At 35.4% G+C, this 21,298-nt stretch overlaps 1 protein-coding gene across 1 annotated transcript in view; it reads left to right on the top strand.

Annotated features, from left to right (window-relative positions):
* Nucleotides 1-605: 605 nt before the first annotated feature.
* Nucleotides 606-21,298, top strand: part of FSTL5 (follistatin like 5) — an 880,400-nt gene continuing 859,707 nt past the window's right edge. The window contains exon 1 of the mRNA XM_045163154.1: nucleotides 606-768. Coding sequence (XP_045019089.1) covers nucleotides 643-768 — 126 coding nt within the window. The 5' untranslated portion in view covers nucleotides 606-642. The remainder of the gene's footprint in view (nucleotides 769-21,298) is intronic.

The following is a 21,298-nucleotide window of genomic DNA, read 5'->3' as shown; positions in this document are numbered from 1 at the left end:
CAGGAGGTAAGCAGTTGGTGAGCAAGCAAAGCTGCTCTCCATCACTCCCCATTGCTTGTATTATTGCCTGAACGACCCCACCCTACCCCCATGGAAATTCTATTCCAGGAAACTGGTCCCTGATGCCAAAAAGCTTGGGGATTGCTGCTATAGAAGACTATCTCATCAACATTTCACTGATATTTACTGGTAAATTATAATAGCTATAGTTTTATTAAGCATTTTTCATCAGACATACTCAAAGAGAACTTTGAGATTTATACATGTGTTGATAAATGTATCTTGTATGGATGATTAGAAAATTAATCATGGTTTAATGTTTTCTCTCTTTTGAAAAAAAATTTCTTTCAGCTTGTGTTTATTTTACCTCAATATTTTTATTGGCCCCTAAATTTCTACTAATTCAATGTTATATAAAGCTGTATGTGTGAAAAAAACAGTATTTCTTATATCAAGAAGAATTATAATCTTTATTTGAAGATGCTTACCTATTATGGATTCAGTTGGCAACTGCTGCTGAGTTTTGATTAATTCTATGGAGAATTATATTTGTTATTGAATATTTTTGATATATTTCTTCAATTTAGAATGTGTTTTCTGATTATTTGCAATGTTAATTTTCACAGGTGAAAAGCAATAAGGATGTTTAAGTGCTGGTCAGCTGTTTTGATTCTTGGATTCATTTTTCTGGAGTCTGAAGGAAGGCCAACCAAAGAAGCAGGATATGGCCTTAAATCCTACCAACCTCTAATAAGATTGCGACACAAGGTACCTTACCATTCTAGACTTGCTCATAATGAACTAAACTGTTTGTTCTCTGGTTTACTACTCACCTAGGAGCACTTATTGCAGAATATACTTTCAGAGTATAATTTATATTTATATAAAAAAGCCTTTTAGAAACACAATTTGAGGGATTGCTTTTGACAAAGTATAGAGATGGACTATTTAAAAAATGTGTCATTAAAATTTCACATGAAGAAATAGGATAGGACTTATAAAAGTAAGTATGTCAAGACCTAATCATCCAGATAATTTCTGTTATTTCCATATTAATTTTAAGTTTATAACTTCAAACTAAACCAAAAGTGTTATGTTCTTGAATTTGCCATTAAGATAAACAAAAAAAGATGCCTATACAATCTAGAGACATATAGTTTGGCAAAGCTTTTGTTCTTTTTAAAAATCATTAGACATTTTAATTTCACAAAAATCATAATAATTTCAGGTTGTCTAATGGGAAATACTTCATTTACTGATGTTAAATATTTTCAAGAATTAAATAAGTTGACATTAGGATTTTTATAAATTCCATAGATTACATACTTACAAAAAATTAAGCTAGTGCTTTGAATAACACATCATGATACTGCAAGTAAAATACTTAAACCACATTTTATTCAATCAAATAAAACTTTATAGTACATTTTGGTTTTCCTAGAGAGTGGAAAAAAGACAAAAATGCTGAAATTGAAAAGAACATATACATTTTAAGATTTCTTATGCTACTTGTCTTTTAAAAATCACTTGAAATAAACAAACATAACTATTTTGATTTTCTCCTTTATAGTCACTAAATGATAGTAGCCCTTACCTTGCATATATTTTTGCTGAAATTCTTTCATAACAGTATAGGATTGTGACAAAATCACTAACCTTTTCTGCGATTTTTATGTGCCAGACATTAGGCTAAGATGTTAAATTTATTGTTTTATTTAATCTTCAAACCAAACTTATGAAAGTGTATCTATTTTCATTCTGTAGATAAGAAATAAAAAAATTCTTAGAATGTTAAGGAATTTTTGGAACACATACATTTATTAAATGTTTCAACAAGCTAAGGTATAGCATGCAGAATAGATATGACAGGCATAAGAGAAAATAAGTAGAATATAAACTATACTTCAAAGTAAAAAAATGTTATAGAAGTTCAGTTGCATGTAAAAGTAAATAAGCTATTAAAATGTTCATTCTATATAAGTACAATTGGAGAATTGGCCTTATCCCACTATTTTTCTATTATCATTCATTTCCCCTACTTCATGGACTAACAATAAGTTTTGTCCCAGCTCCAAACTTAGATATAATAATTCCTTTATGAATGCTCTGAAAGCATATTATTAATTCAACATACCGATTCATACTATTACAGACCCAGTGAATATTTATTCCATACTGTGTGACTCCCCTATGTTATGTGTCTTGAGGTCTAGAACTGCGCCTGTCTAATCTTTTTATTACTACTTTATTACTACCTAGTAGATACTATGTAATTGAATCGATGGCAGAAAAATAGCAGGTAGATGCCTGACTAAAAGTTTTGATTGTTCCTCTGTTAAATGTAACATCACAGATTGTTGTGTATAATTTATAAATAATTTTGAATTAAATTTGGACATTTCAGATAAATCACTTACCATGCATTGCTGTATAATTTAAGAAACCTTTAAAGAAATGAAACAACACAATGAGTTAAACCAGTTTTGGAAACACTAATACTCACCCAAAATTATCAAAGTCACCTCCCAATCTTTTCCTTCTCTGTGAATCCTTACCTCTACATATTTAGAAATAGTACATGACTGCTGGTATTTAGGAGCAGAGAGGCAGAGAACGTTATGACAATACTTAAATTTCAAATGACTTGAGACAGAGGTGACGTTAAGCTATAAAAATAGTTCTGTGACTCTGTGTGAAAGTGTGTATCTGGTAGGAATTAAGCTCCCTGAGTTCTGTAAGTTCCTGCAAAACCCTGGCAGATACTTTCCCCTCATTATCAACCCCAATCCAACCACTGGGATGTACTTTTCCTTCTCCAAGAGCTTGAAGACTAATCTCATTAGAGCATTTATTTATTTTTGAATTAGTCACTATTTGAATCCAAAGAATACCTGATTGTCTTTCTCTCACTTCTTTCCACTCCAATTAGGCTCACATGCTGCTTTATTGGAGAGGTTTTCCCAAACCATAACTGAAAATAGAACAAACATAGACATTCCCTTGATCCCCTGTTAATGTTCACTCTAGAATACCATTATTTGTCAAAATATGTATTTCACTTATTTATTAGTTTGCTGGATCTTTTTTCCATTATGATGTAAGCTACTATTCATCTTTGGCTTCCCTGGTGACTCAGAGGTAAAGACTCCACCTGCCTTGTAGATGGGAGTTTGATCCCTGGGTCTGGTAGATCCTCTGGAGAAGGAAATGGCAACCCACTTCAGTATCTCATGGACAGAGGAGCCTGGCGGGCTACAGTCCATGAGGTCCCAAAAGAGTTGGATACAACATAGTGAGTAAACACACACTATTCATCTTGCTATAGCACAGCACCTAGGACGCTAAAAAGAAACAAATATATTTATAGTGAACGATTCCATCACTAACTAGAATAAGGCTTAAATCAAGATGATATATATGTGTATAATTATAATTAATAATACATTAAAAATAATTTCCTTTTCTATCATTTTTGCTAGAGTAAAATCAACTAGGCTATACTTAATAAAAATTTTTAAAATATATTATTTAATAGCATTGTATAAATTTATTTCCTCACATTTGTTATTTTTAACTTGCATAGTTTTATTTAAATAAAATAGACTATAAACATCTATAAATCTGTAAGACTTAGGGAATGCATAAGGAGATTTTCTATTTGGATAGGTCTCACTAGCATAAATATTAGTTGCTAACTACAAAACACTAAAATATATAATAAATACACTAGATTTTGAGGTTTGATTAGCCACTTTCCACATTTTCCCCAGAGAGGTGTCAGTTCTTTGAGTCTGAACAAATGTATGTAGAGAATAGAATTTTCTCAAATATTTGTGTGTCAATTGTATAATGAGTCCCCTTTTGGGAGCAAAAACTGAAATGTGTGATTTACTTGTCAGATTACACAGTGAAAGTGAAAATGTTAGTCATTGAGTCCTGTCTGACTCTTTGTGACCCCTCGGACAGTAGCCCACCAGCTTCCTCTGTCCATGAAATTCGCCAGGCAAGAAAATTGGAGTGGATTGCCATTCTCTTCTCCAGGGGATCTTCCCAACCAATGGATCAACCCAGGTCTCCTGCGTTGCAGGCAGATTCTTAACTATCTGAGCCACTAGGGAAGACCATACATACTGTAGTGTAGTATAGGTATAACATATATGTACATAGTTGTATCATTTATAACTCTGTATACACACATGTGATGGCAAGTATATATTCTGTGTCTCAAGATAAAAATGAGTAACATATACTTATAGAAATTTTAATTAAAGTCCATAATATGTATCTAAGGGGGCTGATGCTGCATTTCATCCAGTGTGCTTACCCAACAAGCATTTATTGAACTTGAGGATATGGAATTCATTAGCAATACAAAATTGTAAAACACAATTACAAAATGCAAATCCAAATAGTACTCTTCTTTTATTATTATTTTGAAGTAAATATTGTATATCTATATTGTGCTACATACTTTCATATACATTAATTGTTGCAATTTAATTCCACAATAACCCTTGGATACAGGGAATATTTTTCCTGCTTATCCAAATGACATTATTAAAACCTGAGAGGAAAAGTAACTTTCTCAAGGGAAAGAGAGAGGATCAGACAGAAAAATGAGATTAGTAAGAAGCCCATAAAAGCATAGGTAAAACACAGATGGGGAAGAAGGATCAGAAAGAATAAAGATGGTAATGCTGGTAAAGCAAAGTGACAGGGGCTTCAAGGAGAAACATCTACTGTCCTTTCGTGTTGTTCCTTCTCCCCTTCCATAAAGCACAATCACAGTGTTTCCATGTATGTTTTCTTGGCTAGACTGAAATGAATGTCTTCTCCTAATAGGATAGCATAAAGTTGGATAAGACTGAAGTGACTTAGCAATACAAATGTTGCTGTAGCTTTAGTTTAGGTAAATCTCCCAATGAAGACCCACTCGGAAGCAATAGTCACCACCCTAACTGCTGGTCTGTCACTGGTTTTGAGCATAGTAGTTACTATAGGGGGCTCCCAGGTGGCTCAGCAATAAAGAATTCACATACCAATGCACAGGGTTGGAAAGATCTCTGAAGCAGGAAAAGGTTCAGTTCAGTCACTCATTCGTGTCCGACTCTTTATAAACCCAGTCTTCCCTGTCCATTACCGACTCCCGGAGCTTACTCAAACTCACATCCATTGAGTTGGTGATGCTATCCAAACATCTCATCCTCCGTTGTCCCCTTCTCCTCTCGCCCTCAATATCTTTCCCAGCATCAGGGTCTTTTCAAATGAGTCAGTTCTTCACATCAGGTGACCAAAGTATTGGAGTTTCAGCTTCAGCATTATTCCTTCTAATGAATATTCAGGACTAATTTCTTTTATGATGGATTGGTTGGATCTCCTTGCAGTCCAAGGTACTCTCAAGAATCTTCTCCAACTCCACAGTTCAAAAGCATCCATTCACCGGCGCTCAGTTTTCTTTATAGTAAAACTCTTGCATCCATACATGACTACTGGAAAAATTATAACTTTGACTAGATGGAGTTTTGTTGGCAAAGTAATGTCTCTGCTTTTTAATATGCTGTACAGGTTGGTCATAACTTTTCTTCCAAGGAGCAAGTGCTTTTTAATTTCATGACTGCAGTCACCATCTGCAGTGATTTTGGAGCTCAAAAAAATAGAGTCTGTCACTGTTACCACTGTTTCCCCATCTATTTGCCATGAAGTGATGGGACTGGATGCCAAGATCTTAGTTTTCTGAATGTTGAGTTTTAAGCCAGCTTTTTCACTCTCCTCTTTCACTTTCATCAAGAGGTTCTTTAGTTCTTTGCTTTCTGCCATAAGCTTGGTGTCATCTACATATCTGAGGTTATTGATATTTCTTCTGGCAATCCTGATTCCAGTTTGTGCTTCACCCAGGAAATGGTAACCCACTCCATTTTTCTTGCCTAGAAAAATCACTTGGACATAGGAGCCTGGTGGGCTACACAGTCCATGGGGGTCTCAGAATCAGACATGATTGTGCATATACTTACACAGGTCACACACAGTAGCTGTTGGTTACTATGAGCATTTGTGAGAAAATTCCCTGAAGTTTTCCATACTTTGAGCCATCTCCAGAATTGATATACTCAGAGCAGGTCACACAGAACTTAGTATCACAGGGCATTTACTGTATACTAGGTACTCTGTTAGCTTTATTCTGTACATTGGTTTAATTATATGAAGATTCTCATGTTGTAAGTGGTTTTATTACTGTTTGATAGAAGAGAAAACTAGGCTTCACAAGTGTTTAGTAGTTGTTTAATACAACACACTTAAAATGTTGGGAAACAGGATTAGGATTTAATATAAAGCCTGTATATTTTAATAACCATTCTACAGTGAGTACTTTTGTGTTAATTTATCCTGTGTGCCATGTATTTCCTATTCTCCCTGCATTCTGATCACGTTAGTCCCTTTGTGCTTAAAGTGACTATGTGTCTAGTTCTGGCTAGTAAGTTGTTAAGAAGCACCATGGAATGCCTCTGGGCTGAACATTTGATCCCAATCGTAAAACCTCCCTGAATTATCTTTTTTTCTCCTAGCATGTCAAACTGCATCTGTTCAAGGGAGTGCCTGCTTAATCATGCCAAGTGTCTAAATCAACTAGGATGACGAAAACTCCCTGGCAATTAGTGATTGTCTTGAAATGAGAAATGAGGGGAAGGTCTTCTGTTTTAAACCACTGAGATTTGGGAGATGTCTGATATTTTGGAATTATCATTGTCTGTCCTAGAGAACTAGAATGTAAACTCTTATCATCTAACAAAAAATCCTGTACACTTTTTCCTTTACTACCTTGGTTTCTTTTTTCATTTCTATTCCAAGGCTTTTTGTCTTCTCTTTCATCCAATATTTCTTTCTTCTTTCTGTATTCTTCTGGCTCATAATTTCCTATTAAAAGACACTGGCTCCTTGGAAGAAAAGCTATGATCAACCTAGACAACATACTAAAAAGCAGACACATAACTTTGCCAACAAAGTTCCATGTAGTCAAAGCTATGGTTTTTCCAGTAGTCATGCATGGATGTGAGAGTTGGACTATAAAGAAAGCTGAGCACTGAAGAACTGATGCTTTTGAACTGTGGTGTAAGAGAAGACTCTTGAGAGTCCCTTGGACTGCACAGAAATACAACCAGTCCATCCTAAAGGAAATCATCCTGAATATTCATTGGAAAGGCTGATGCTGAAGCTGAAACTCCAATACTTTGGCCACCTGCTGCGAAGAACTGACTCATTTGAAAAGACCTTGATGATGGGGAAGATACTGAGGGAGAGAGAAGAAGGGGATGATGGAGGATGATGTGCTTGGATGGGCATCACCGACTGAATGGACATGAGTTTGAATAAACTCCAGGAGTTAGTGATGGATAGGGAGGCCTGATGTGCTTCAGTCCATGGGTTCACAGAGTTGGACATAACTGAATGACTGAACTGAACTGAACTGATGATTTCCTATCACAATGAAACCTTCTGTTGTAGTTGTGCATGCATGCTCAATCACTCAGCTGTGTTGACTCTTTTTGACCCCATGGACTGTAGCCTGTTTGGCTGCTCTGTCCATCTAATTTTCCAGGCAAGAATACTGGAATGGGTTGCCAGTTCCAACTCCGGAGGATCTTTCTGACCCAGGGATTGAACCCAGGAGTCTTGCATCTCCTGCATTGGCAGGTGGATTCTTTACCACTGTGCCACCTGGGAGGCCTGCCCTGTTGTAGTCACAATCCTATAATATGCATGTACTATTATTTCAGCATATCGTCATATACCCTATCAGTTCACTGTAAAATTCTTTAGATTCAGTATGTTATCTTCCTTCCTTTTTCTTACTTACAGCACTGATCACACTGCTACACTGTTTGCTGATACTGATTATCAAAGCCAGGCTTGAGGGAAGATTATGAGGACAGTAAGAAGTGCCCTTTGAGTATACCTAGTGGGACCACTGAAAAATCTTAAAATGCTTATAACTTTTTGTGGCCAGAGAATGAGATGTCCAGATTTATAGTACAGAGCAAATCAAAATTGCATCACGATTCCTTTACTTACAAAATCAAAATGTTTGTCTATGAAACTAGTTACTAGTGCAAATAGGGGAAAGTATTTGTATAATTTAATAAGTCCAGAAAGTGTTGCTATGCATAGCAGTACAATATAATTCAAAGAAGTCATTTACAGGAGGTTATGTTTTACTTTTAGTATTAAAAGAATGATAGATGTGGATTCATGAAGAGTGGCAAGAGAGAACTCTAGGGAAGGAGAAAAAAATTAAATAGCACATCAAAACCATGACTGCTGAGAGGATAGAAACCTTCAGGCAAACCCAGGAGCATTATTTCCTGGCTGATGAAAAATTGTGCCATTCCATCTGAAATATCTGGCTGCTTCCAGCATATTCAAGGGAAGACCCTTTAAAATGTTAATGTATTTTTCAAAGGTCAAGAAGCAATCTGGACCATTATCTAATAGGAAAAATAGTCATGAAGCAGGAAGTGAAGACATTATGGTCATTAATTAAGTAAATGTTAAGGAATATATTAATGAATATATCAATATATTTATTACATATATATCTTAATGATTGAATAATGTTAATACATTTCAAATGTATTAAAATGTATTAGTAATACATTTTAATTCATTGAAGTATAATTGATTTGAAAATTTGTGTTAGTTTCAGATGCACAGCAAAATGATTCAGTTATTCACACATATAGATACATTTTTTAATATTATTTTCTCTTATAAGTTATTGTGAAATATTGAGTATAGCTCCCTGTGCTATATAATAGGCCCTTATATATATATATATATATTAGTGCATCTATTTTAATTTCAAACTCCTCAATTATCTGTCCTCTCCTTTCCCCATTGGTAACCATAAGTTTGTTTTCTGTGTATGTGTGTCTATTTCATTTTTACATATAAGTTTATTTGTATCATTTGTTTTCTATACTCCACATATAAGCAATATCATATGATATTTATTCCTCTGTCTGGCTTACTTCACTTATTACGATAATCTCTAGGTTCATCCATGTTGCTGCAAATGACAGTATTTCATTCTGTTTTTGGGCTGAGTAATGTTCTCTTGTGTACCACATCTTATGTATCCATTCATCTGTCATTATACATTTAAGTTACTTCCATGTCTTGGTTATGTAAATAGCGCTACTTGAACATTGGGGTGTATGCATTTTTTCAAATTACGATTCTCTCTAGATACATGCCCAGGAGTGGGATTGCAGGATCATATGATTTTATTAGTTTTATTAAGGAACTTCCATGAAGTTCTCCATAGTGGCTGTAGTAATTTACATCCCCACCAACAGTGTAGGAATGTTCCTATTTTCTCTTCAACCTGTCTATTGCTTATTATTTGTAGAATTTTTATGATGGCCATTCTGACCAATGTGAAGTGATACCTGATTATAGTGTTGATCTGCATTTCTTGTCTTTTCTCAAAGCTTGAGCAAAAATTTTTAAAATCTGTGTAGAAACACAAAGACCTGGAATAGCCAAAGTAATCTCGAGAAAAGTAGAGCAGAGTTGGAGTTGTCATGCTCCCTGACTTTAAACTATACTGCAAAGCCATAGTAATCATAACAGAATGGCACTGGCACAAAAACAGAAATATACATCAATGTAGCAGGACATAATGCTGAGAGAAAAACCCACACACCTATGGTCAATTAATCTACACAAAGGAGGCAAGAATATACAATAGAGAAAAGACAGTCCCTGCAACAAGTGGTGCTGAGAAAACTTGGCAGCTATATGTAAAAGGATGTAGTTAGAACATCTCTAATACCATACACACAAAAATAAATGTATTAAAGACCTAGATGTAAGACCAGATACTATAAAACTCAAGGAAACATATATAGGATGCTCTTTGACATTAATCACAGCAATATTTTTAAGAATTTGTCTCAGAGAGTAATGGCAATAAAAACAAAAATGAACAAATTGGACCTAATTAAACTTAAAAGCTTTTGCATAGCAAAGTAAACAAATAAAACAAAAAACCTACAGAATGGGAGAAAATATTTGCAAATAATGTGGCTGACAAGTAATTAATCTCCACAGTATAGAAATAGCTCTTACAGATCAATATAAAAAATGAAATAAAAAATGGGCAGAAGATCTAAATAGACATTTCTCCAAAGAAGATATACAGATGGCCAAAAGACTCATGAAAAATGCTCAATATTCTTAATTATTAGATAAATGCAAATCTGATTTTTTTCATCAAAAAGTAATGTTTGAAAAAGAAGAACATTAAATTTTTTTTTCCTGAGAAATGAAATTCTACCCTTAATTGAGCTAGTGCCTGGAGTTCGGTTTCCAGAGAGCCAGTTTATAGCAGCACACACCATATGATGTAGAAGATCTGTGAGTTAAGGACACCATATGGACCATAATTCTTCCTATTCATTGCAACAAAGGAAGAAGTTATCTTTAGGATACCGAACAGTCCATAGTCCTTCCCTTTGCTCAAATTGGAGATACAAACTCTGTCTTCTAAGGCTTTCCATACACTTGCTGTTTGCTCTGGAAGGGAACGTTATCTTTGTGTTACAGAGCTTCTTGCTGTTCAAACATCCTTGAATAGATCATAAAGCAAATGGCAGTCAGTGTCTCTATCCATAAGATTTGCAAAACTATTATGGGTTCTTGGAGGATTGTCTCCCAAAACACATTGGTAGTACTACCAGTGTCAGGAAATCATGTCACCATCAAGTATATCTAAGGCCTAAACTGATGTGTGTGTTTCAAAACTGATTTGCAAATCAAGTACATAGTTACAACTTCAATGTACTTTTTGCTGGTTAATTTTGTCCTTTCTAGAACTTTAAGGAAAAAAAAATGTTTTGTTGACCTTTGAATGTATTGCTTGCAAGTTTATTCATTTAAACTGGAATATATTTGCTAATCTGGGGAAAATTCGGCATGTGGTGGACTGAATCATTTTGCTAGGCAAAATTAAGTCAATAAAGAAATATATCTGATCTCTAAGATTCTCAAGATAAAAACCTACTAGTCATTTGATATTTTTGAGAATGAATTATCAAAGCAGTACTATCATTACAGATGTGTAGGATGCATAAAGTCTGTTCCTTAACACTTCAATGACTCTACCTTAAGATACTTTTTATAAAGCTTTAAAAGTAGTTGTTATAAGCTTGAAAAAATAGAGCTGTTTTCATTTTAAGATTTTAAGTTTTGAAATGTTAAAAATGGGGAACATTAGCCTTCTACTTACATATATTCGACAATATGTAACAAACTAGTCAAAGTCAAATTCATATAGTATATAAAACCAAGCTTGTCCATATTCCAGAAAACTCCATTTAGGCACTAGTCTTGAGCACTTAAGATTTTTTTTTTTACCACCCTAGAATGAAATTTCAAGTCACCTGAGCTACAGTGCTTTCTCTTATCCAACACATATAATATAGATTTAGATATAGATGATAGATATATAGATATATAGGCTTCTCAGGTGGCACAGATGTAAAGAGTTCAGTTCAGCTCAGTTCAGTCACTCAGTCATGTCAGACTCTTTGCGATCCAATGGACTTCCCCGTCCATCACTAAATCCCCAAGCTTGCTCAAACTCATGTCCATCAAGTCAGTGATTGCATCCAACCATCTCATCCTCTGTCGTACCCTTCTTCTCCTGCCTTCAATCTTTTCCAGCATCAGGGTATTTTCCAATGAGTCAGTTCTTCACATCAGGTGGCCAAAGTATTGGAGTTTTAGTTTCAGCATCAGCCCTTCCAATGAATGTTAAGGACTGATTTCCTTTAGGAATGACTAGTTTGATCACCTTGCAGTCCAAGGGACTCTCAAGAGTCTTCTACAATACCACAGTTCAAAAGCATCAATTCTTTGGCACTCAGCTTTCTTTATGTTCCAACTCTCACATACATACATGACTACTGGAAAAACCATAGCTTTGACTAGACAGACATTTGTCGGCAAAGTGATGTCTCTGCTTTTTAATATGCTGTCTAGGTTGTTCATAGCTTTTCTTCCAAGGAGCAGGCATCTTTTAATTTCATGGCTGCAGTCACCATCTGCAGTGATTTTGGAGCCCAAGAAAATAAAGTCTTTCACGGGTTCCATTGTTTCCCCATCTCCATCTATTTGCCACTCTTTACAGTTGTAAAGAATCTGCCTGCGATACAGGAGATGCAAGAGACATGGGTTCGATCCCTGGACTGGGAAGATCCCCTGGAGTAGAAAATGGCAACCCACAGCCTGCCAGGCTATAGTCCACGAGGTCACAAAGAGTCAGACACAATTGAACATATACACATGCACACACCAAACACACACAGACACACACAGACACACACACACATATATAAAGATAGATAATTGAAAAACTTGACTTATCCTTGTTTCCCTGAACAGTACTTGATCCTTTTACTGATCAAGGAGCACCAGCATATTAGGACCTAGGTGCAGTTAAACAGGTTTTTTCATTGCTGTTCATTTCCTTTTGATTGACTTCCAAATCTTTCTTAATTTTAGATATAGTTGTATTTTTCTCCTCATTTCTGTGGAGAGAATAATGCTAGTTCACATCAGTTTACTAAAGAAAAGCAAACTATTCATACACCCAGATCTACCACTAATTAAGTACATTATACTACATATTATTCAAAAGAATACAGATATCAGTGTTTATAACAGGGTTCATTGTGGTTACTTTCAATTTGTACATGTAGGAAAAAGGGTTATGAGTTAAGAACAGGCAAATGAGATAAATTAATATTAATAAACTGCAAGCTAGCATTTATATTCACTTCTTCAATGTGAAAATTAATCATAAATTGATTTGTATATCTTTCATTATTAAAATTCTATTGATAATTCAATTAGAAAAGCTCTGTATTATAAATGAAAAGAAATATTCTTATTTATGAGTTTGACATTCAACATGTTTAAGAGATAAAAATCTTACAATATATAGATCACTATTGAAACGAACAGGATTATTTTAAACTAATATTACTCACTGCTTGTTTCTGGCATCAGATCCCTAGTATATGAGGAAGTAGTTTTAGATCTATAAGATAGTAAAAAATATTCAATCCATCTTTGCACACATATAATACTGATGGGAAAAGCAAGTGCCTGAGAGGCAAAGGTCTTTGCTGAAGATCACACAGCTAGGTGCTGTTCAGTTGAGAACCCATATTTCCTGTCTTCTGTAACAGTTCCATTTTTCTTTAACACGTGTGTGCGTGCTATGTTGTTTCAGTCATTTCTGACTCTTTGTGACTCTATGGACTGTAGCCCACCAGGCTTTCTGTCCATGGGATTCTCCAGGCAAGATACTGGAGTGGGTTGCTGTGCCGTCTTCCAGGGGATCTTCCCGACCCAGGGGTGGAAACTGTGTCTCTTACATCTCCTGAATGGAAGGTGGGTTCTTTACCACTAACGCCATCTGAGAAGCCCAATTGGTAGACCCAAAATAAACTTTTGTGTGAAATTAAGTTTTCAACACATTTGGGGAAATTCCAAGGAGTTTAATTACTCAGTTATGTGGAAGAGTATGTTCAGTTTTATAAGAAAGTGTTATACTATCTTCCAAAATAGCTGCACTATTTTAAAGTCTCACCAGCAATGATAGCTATTCCACATTCTTGTCACTGTTTGGTGTGGTCAATTTTTTAAATTTTAATCATTCTGATATACATATAGTTGTATCTCAATGAGGTTGTAAGTTGCCATTCACTAAAGACATGTATGACTTTTAACATACTTATATATTTATTGCCATCTGTATATTTTCTCTGGTGTAGGTATCTACTCAGGTTTTTTTTTTACCCATTTATTAAATTGGGTTATTAGTTTTATTATCATTGAATTTTTCTGGTTCATTGTATGTTTTGAATAAGAGTCACTTGTGCTATTTGAAAATATATTCTTCCTGACTGTACCTTGGTTTCTTATACTCTTGACATTGTCTTTCACAGAGAAGGCATTTTTAATTTTAATGAAGTTCCACCTACCAATTATTTTTTCATGCATCATGCCTTTATTTTCGGAGAAGACAATGGCACCCTACTCCAGTACTCTTGCCTGGAAAATCCCATGGATGGAGGAGCCTGGTAGGCTGCAGTCCATGGGGTCGCTAAGAGTCAGACACGACTGAACGACTTCACTTTCATTTTTCACTTTCATGCATTGGAGAAGGAGATGGCAACCAACTCCAGTGTTCTTGCCTGGAGAATCCCAGGGACGGGGGAGCCTGGTGGGCTGCCATCTGTGGGGTCGCACAGAGTCGGACACGACTGAAGTGACTTAGCAGTAGCAGCTTGTATTTTAAAACTCATTTCCATCAGTTCAGTTCAGTCGCTCAGTCATGTCCGACTCTTTGAGACCCCATGAATCGCAGCACGCCAGGCCTCCCTGTCCATCACCAACTCCCAGAGTTCACTCAGACTCATGTCCATCGAGTCAGTGATGCCATCCAGCCATCTCATCCTCTGTCGTCCCCTTCTCCTCCTGCTCCCAGTCCCTCCCAGCATCAGAGACTTTTCCAATGAGTCAACTCTTCGCATGAGGTGGCCAAATTACTGGAGTTTCAGCTTTAGCATCATTCCTTCCAAAGAAATCCCAGGGCTGATATCCTTCAGAATGGACTGGTTAGATCTCCTTGCAGTCCAAGGGACTCTCAAGAGTCTTCTCCAGCACCACAGTTCAAAAGCATCGATTCTTTGGTGCTCAGCCTTCTTCACAGTCCGACTTTCACATCCATACATGAACACTGAAAAAACCGTAGCCTTGACTAGACGGACCTTTGTTGGCAAAGTAGTGTCTCTGCTTTTCAATATGCTATCTAGGTTGGTCATAACTTTCCTTCCAAGGAGTAAGCGTCTTTTAATTTCATGGCTGCAATCACCATCTGCAGTGATTTTGGAGCCCCAAAAAACAAAGTCTGACACTGTTTCCACTGTTTCCCCATCTATTTCCCATGAAGTGATGGGACCAGATGCCATGATCTTCGTTTTCTGAATGTTGAGTTTTAAGCCAGCTTTTTCACTCTCCTCTTTCACTTCATCAAGAGGCATTTTAGTTCCTCTTCACTTTCTGCCATAAGGGTGGTGTCATCTGCATATCTGAGGTTACTGATATTTCTCCCAGCAATCTTGATTCTAGCTTGTGCTTCTTCCAGCCCAGCATTTCTCATGATGTACTCTGCATAGAAGTTAAATAGGCAGGGTGACAATATACAGCCTTGACATACTCCTTTTCCTATTTGGAACCAGTCTGTTGTTCCATCTCCAATTCTAACTGTTGCTTCCTGACCTGCATATAGGTTTCTCAAGAGGCAGGTCAGGTGGTCTGGTATTCCCATCTCTTTCAGAATTTTCCACAGTTTATTGTGATCCACACAGTCAAAGGCTTTGGCATAGTCAATAAAGAGGAAATAGAGATTTTTCTGGAACTCTCTTGCTTTTTCGATGATCTAGCGGATGTTGGCAATTTGGTCTCTGGTTCCTCTGCCTTTTCTAAAACCAGCTTGAACAACTGGAAGTTCACGGTTCATGTATTGCTGAAGACTGGCTTGGAGAATTTTGAGCATTACTTTACTAGCGTGAGAGATGAGTGCAATTGTGTGGTAGTTTGAGCATTCTTTGGCATTGCCTTTCTTTGGGATTGGAATGAAAACTGACCTTTTCCAGTCCTGTGTCCACTGCTGAGTTTTCCAAATTTGCTGGCATATTGAGTGCAGCAATTTCACAGCATCATCTTTCAGGACTTGAAACAGCTCAACTAGAATTCCATCACCTCCACTAGCTTTGTTCATAGTACTCAAGGTCATTTACATTTTCTCCTTTGTTGTCTTCCAGGAGATGTATAGTTCCTTTAACATTTAAGTCTGTGATTCATTTTGGGTTAATTTTGCCAGGGGCTTAAAGTTTGTGTCTAGATCCATCTTTTTTTTTTTTTTTTTAATTGTGGGATGTCCAGTTGTTCCAGCACCATCTGTTGAAAAGGATACCTTTGTTTCATTGTGTTCCCATTACTCTTTTGTCAAAGATCACTTGATTAAATTATCCTGGGTCTCCTCTGGACTCTACTCTGTTCCACATTGAGCTTTTTGTATTATTCCACCAATACATTATTGGTTACTATAAACTTATAGTAAGCCCTAAGTCCATTAGTGTCAGTCCTCCCATATTATTTTTTTCAATATTGTATGACTTTTATATGTCTTTGCCTCTGAAAATAAGCTTTAGAATCAGTTATCAATATCTAAAAAAATAAGAGATTTTGACTCTGAGATTTTAACTGGGATTGCATTGGATCTATGGATCAAATTGGGAACAGTTGGCATTGTGACAATATTGAACCTTTATATCCATTGACGTAGACTATCTCTCCACTTATTTAGTTCTTTGATTTTGTTCATCTGAGTCTTATAGTTGTCTTTATATAGATCTTATAATTATTTTGTGAGGTTTATATCTAAGTATTTAATATTTCTGGGCAAATTTACCATTGGGACACCTGGGAAGTTTATATATCATTTGCTAAATATTTATTTAGAATTTTTTTTAATTGAAATACATTTTCCATACTATGGAAAATCCAGATCTTATGTCTTTATTTTCTGAGTTTGGACAATGTGTGCATTTGTGAAACAGGCATCAAGATCTAGGTGGAGCTAGATTGAAATGTCATCATTTCCCAGGAAAATTTCTTCATGCCTCTACCTATGACAGTCTCTGCCCTCATTCCTTCTGATGCAACCAAAGTCCTGATATTTTTCACAATAATATACTTTTACTAGTTCTGAAATTTCATGTTAAATAGATCTTCTAAATGTGTGGATTTATGTAATTCTTTTATGATATTAATGTTATTGAGACATATCTATGTTATTGTGTCTCTCAAGAAAATATTTAATTTTATTGTTGAATAGTTTTCCAGAATATGAATATACTACAGTGTTTTGTTTTAAATCCATTTCTATTGATGAAACCTGGATGGAATTCTTAAAAATAAAGCTTCCTAGGTCATTCCTATACACATCCTTTTTGGCTGTAAATTTTAATTTCCCTTTGGTCAGTAGCCAGCCATGAATTCCTGTTTTGTAAGGTAGGTACATTTCTTTGAATAGGAAACTACTAAAACTTTTTCTAAAGTAGATGTGCAATTTTACATACTCAAAATTAATGCATAAAATTTTCAGTTACTTCACATTTTGGCAACTTTTGCTGTTTTCTGTATCTTAAATTTAATCCATTCTCAGGAGTTTTATTCATTATAGAATTTAATATATAATATATAATTTGAGTTTTCTTGATAATATTGAGCATCTTTTCATTTTATGTATGGGTCATTCAAGAATTTTATTTTGTAAAATTTGTTCAAATCTTTTTCCCTATTGTTTGTGATGTATATTTTTAATATTTGGTTATATCATTCATAAATATTTCAAAGGCTATAAATTATGGAAGTATTTATAGTATCTTAAAATTTCAAGCTCAGTAAAGCTACCGTTAGCCCCTCTTTAGTGTGATTTCATTGAAAAAAATGGGAGACATTAAAAAGGGACTACATTTGGGAGAAGCTTTAAATATTTAGCTAAACAAGAATTAAAAGTTGAAACTATTAACAGAAGCAGAAGATATTAAGAAGAGATGGCAAGAATACACAGAAGAACTGTACAAAAAAGATCTTCATGACCCAGATAATCACCATGGTGTTATCACTCACCTAGAGCAAGATATCCTGTAATGTGAAGTCAAGTGGGCCTTAGGAAGCATCACTATGAACAAAGCCAGTGGAAGTGATGGAATTCCAGTTGAGCTATTTCAAATCCTGAAAGATGATGCTGTGAAAGTGTGAGACACTCAATATGCCAGCAAATTTGGAAAACTCAGCAGTGGCCACAGGACTGGAAAAGGTCAGTTTTCATTCCAGTTCCAAAGAAAGGCAATGCCAAAGAATGTTCAAACTACCAAACAATTGCACTCATCTCACATGCTAGAAAAGTAATGCTCAAACTTTTCTAAGCCAGGCTTCAACAGTACATGAACCGTGAACTTCCAGATGTTCAAGCTAGATTCAGAAAAGGCAGAGGAACCAGAGATCAAATTGCCAACATCCGCTGGATCATTGAAAGAGCAAGAGAGTTCCAGAAAAAAAAAAAAAAAAAAAACCATCAATTTCTGCTTTATTGACTATGCCAAAGCCTTTGACTGTGTGGAACAGAACAAACTGGAAAATTCTTAAAGAGATGGGAATACCAGACCACCTTTCCTGTCTCCTGAGAAATTTGCATGCAGGTCAGGAAGCAGCAGTTAGAACTGTATGTAGAACAACGGACTGGTTCCAAATCGGGAAAGGAGTATGTCAAGGCTGTATATTGTCACCCTGCTTATTTAACTTATATGTAGAGTACATCATGAGAAATGCTGGGCTGGATGAAGCACAAGCTAGAATCAAGATTGCTGGGAGAAATATCAGTAATCTCAGATATGCAGATGACCCCACCCTTATCGCAGAAAGAAGAAGAATTAGAGAGCCTTTTGATGAATGTGAAAGAGAAGAGTGAAAATGTTGGCTTAAAGCTCAACACTCAGAAAACTAAGATCATGGCATCCGGTTCCATCACTTCACAGCAAATAGATGGGGAAACAGTGGAAACAGTGACAGACTTTATTTTTTTGAGCTCTAAAATCACTGCAGATGGTGACTGCAGGCAGGAAATTACAAGATGCTTGCTCCTTGGAAGAAAAGTTATGACCAACCTGGACAGCATATTAAAAAGCAGAGACATTATTTTCCCAATAAAGGTCCATCTAGTCTAAGCTCTGTTTTTTCCAGTAGTCATGTATGGATGTGAGAGTTGGACTATAAAGAAAGCTGAATGCTGAAAAATTGATGCTTTTTAACTGTGGTGTTGGAGAAGAGTCTTGAGAGTCCCTTGGACTGCACAGAGATCCAACCAGTTCATCCTAAAGGAAATCAGCCCTGAATACCCATTAGAAGGACTGATGTTGAAGCTGAAACTCCAATACTTTGGCCACCTGATGAGATGAACTGACTCATTTGAAAAAACCCTGTTACTGGGAAAGATTGAAGGCTGGGGGATAGTGGATGACAGAGGATGAGATGGCTGGGGTCAATGGACATGGGTTTGAGTAAACTCCGGGAGTTTTTGATGGACAGCAAGGCCTGGCATACATGGGGTCACAAAGAGTTGGACATGACTGAGCAACTGAAATATACTGAACTGAGCTATCATTCATTGTTTAAAAAATTTAGGATTTCATCTATTGCAGTTAGTTTATGAGCCACTTAAATTAATCAGTCACACCCAATTTAAAGCCTAAAATAGTATTTCCCTAGTATATTATCTATATAACTCTCTTCTATGAGAAGATTAATGATAGGCAAACAAGAAATAGCAGATATATCATTGAAAAGAAGAAATTAAAACTCCAGTTAAGGAAAGAAAGCGTAACAGAGCATTTAACTATTGTAACGAGAAAATGTCTCTTCTTTTATCACATTATATTACATTTTTGACACATTTTATAAATGAACTATTATTTAATAATTAAGGGATATGTAAGTAAAAGATATTTAGCCCTACTGAGGTCTACCTTTAACCTGTGAGTGTGATAGGCATGTGGCAAGTGTTAATAAAGCTCAACATTATGTCATTTACTGTATCAATTTTAGGCCATCTATCGAATGCTGTTAACTTTCACTTTTTGTATTTATCCTGTAAGTTTTATATTTATACATATTTGATATATATGTGAATGAACTATATATATACATACATATATATATATAAATATATATAAAGGACAATTCTTTTTATTTTAGTTTATTTTTTTGGTTTCTTTTTTTTTTAATTTTATTTTATTTTTAAACTTTACATAATTGTATTAATTTTGCCAAACATCAAAATGAATCCGCCACAGGTATACATGTGTTCCCCATCCTGAACCCTCCTCCCTCCTCCCTCCCCATACCATCCCTCTGGGTCGTCCCAGTGCACCAGCCCCAAGCATCCAGTATCGTGCATTGAACCTGGACTGGCAACTCGTTTCATACATGATATTTTACATGTTTCAATGTAAAGGACAATTCTTAAATCTATTTTCCAAGAGGAAAAAAATACTAAATTTTTGAAACCTAATTATATTTATTTACACATAAGTTAAAACCACTAAAAGTTGAAGTTGAAATGCATCTTATCTGTCTACTATTCTAGTACCTTCATTTGGCTAATGAAAAATTCAGCTCCTAATTGTTACATGTCCAAGTTGCTAAAACCAATTAATGAAAGATTTGCAGATAAAATTATGATCTTCTTCCTTTCTAAATTTAATTTAAATTTTGTTTTTGACTGCATTATGTGGATTTCTCTTGTTGTTCACAGACTCATAATTACAGTGAACAGCCTTCTCTCTATTTGTGGCATGTAGATTTTAGCTCACTGACCAGGGATCAAAGACATGTTTCCTGCAATAGAAGGAGGATTCATAACCACTGGACTACCAGGAAAGTCCAAAATTTCTGATTTTCTAACAAAGAGTAGATAGAGACTCTACACATTAGTGATATCTTTTCTAATGCTTTTTTAAAGACATTCTGTCATAGCACTTACATACATGAAGCCTAGGTGTAGTATTGCCTATATAAATATTCCCATCCATAAATATAATAATATTTCTACCAATTCTATTCAATTTTCAGCTCCTATATAGAAACATTTTCTTCAACACTTGGGATTCCAATTAACTATGTGTTCTCCCCAAAGAAACGCAGTTCCTTTTAATTTTCCCTGTGAAAATCAGTCGTTTAAGTCCATCATTATTTTAATCCCCTTTAAAAGGTAAGTATAATTGAGTTACGCATTATAGATTAAAACTTCGTACTGTAAAACCTCTTGCTGTTTTCATTGTCCCTCTCTCTGGAAAATTGTTCCTGAAGATCTTAGGACTTTTTCGATTGATATAATAAAATTCCTTATTCACCTCCCAGAAGTCTGCATTCATTGCCCCTGAGAACATTATTTCTGTGAAATGTTCTGCTGAAAATGGATTCTAATGACCAAGTCATTTGGAGAAAACTGCATATTATGCTTCTATGAAAATCCACAATGCACAAGAGCATATTAAAGCTAGAGAAATATTCTAAACTTTGCTTAACCTAGAATTTCCCAACTAAATGAACTATAGAAAGATTTGAATACCTTCTGATATTCTGGGCAACACAATTTAGGTAA

The sequence above is a fragment of the Bubalus bubalis genome, chromosome 17 (assembly GCF_019923935.1).
Source record: "Bubalus bubalis isolate 160015118507 breed Murrah chromosome 17, NDDB_SH_1, whole genome shotgun sequence".
In the NCBI taxonomy this organism is placed as follows: Eukaryota; Metazoa; Chordata; class Mammalia; order Artiodactyla; family Bovidae; genus Bubalus; species Bubalus bubalis.
The sequence above is the reverse complement of the archived record's forward strand: the minus strand, read 5'-3'. Positions and strand labels throughout refer to the sequence as shown.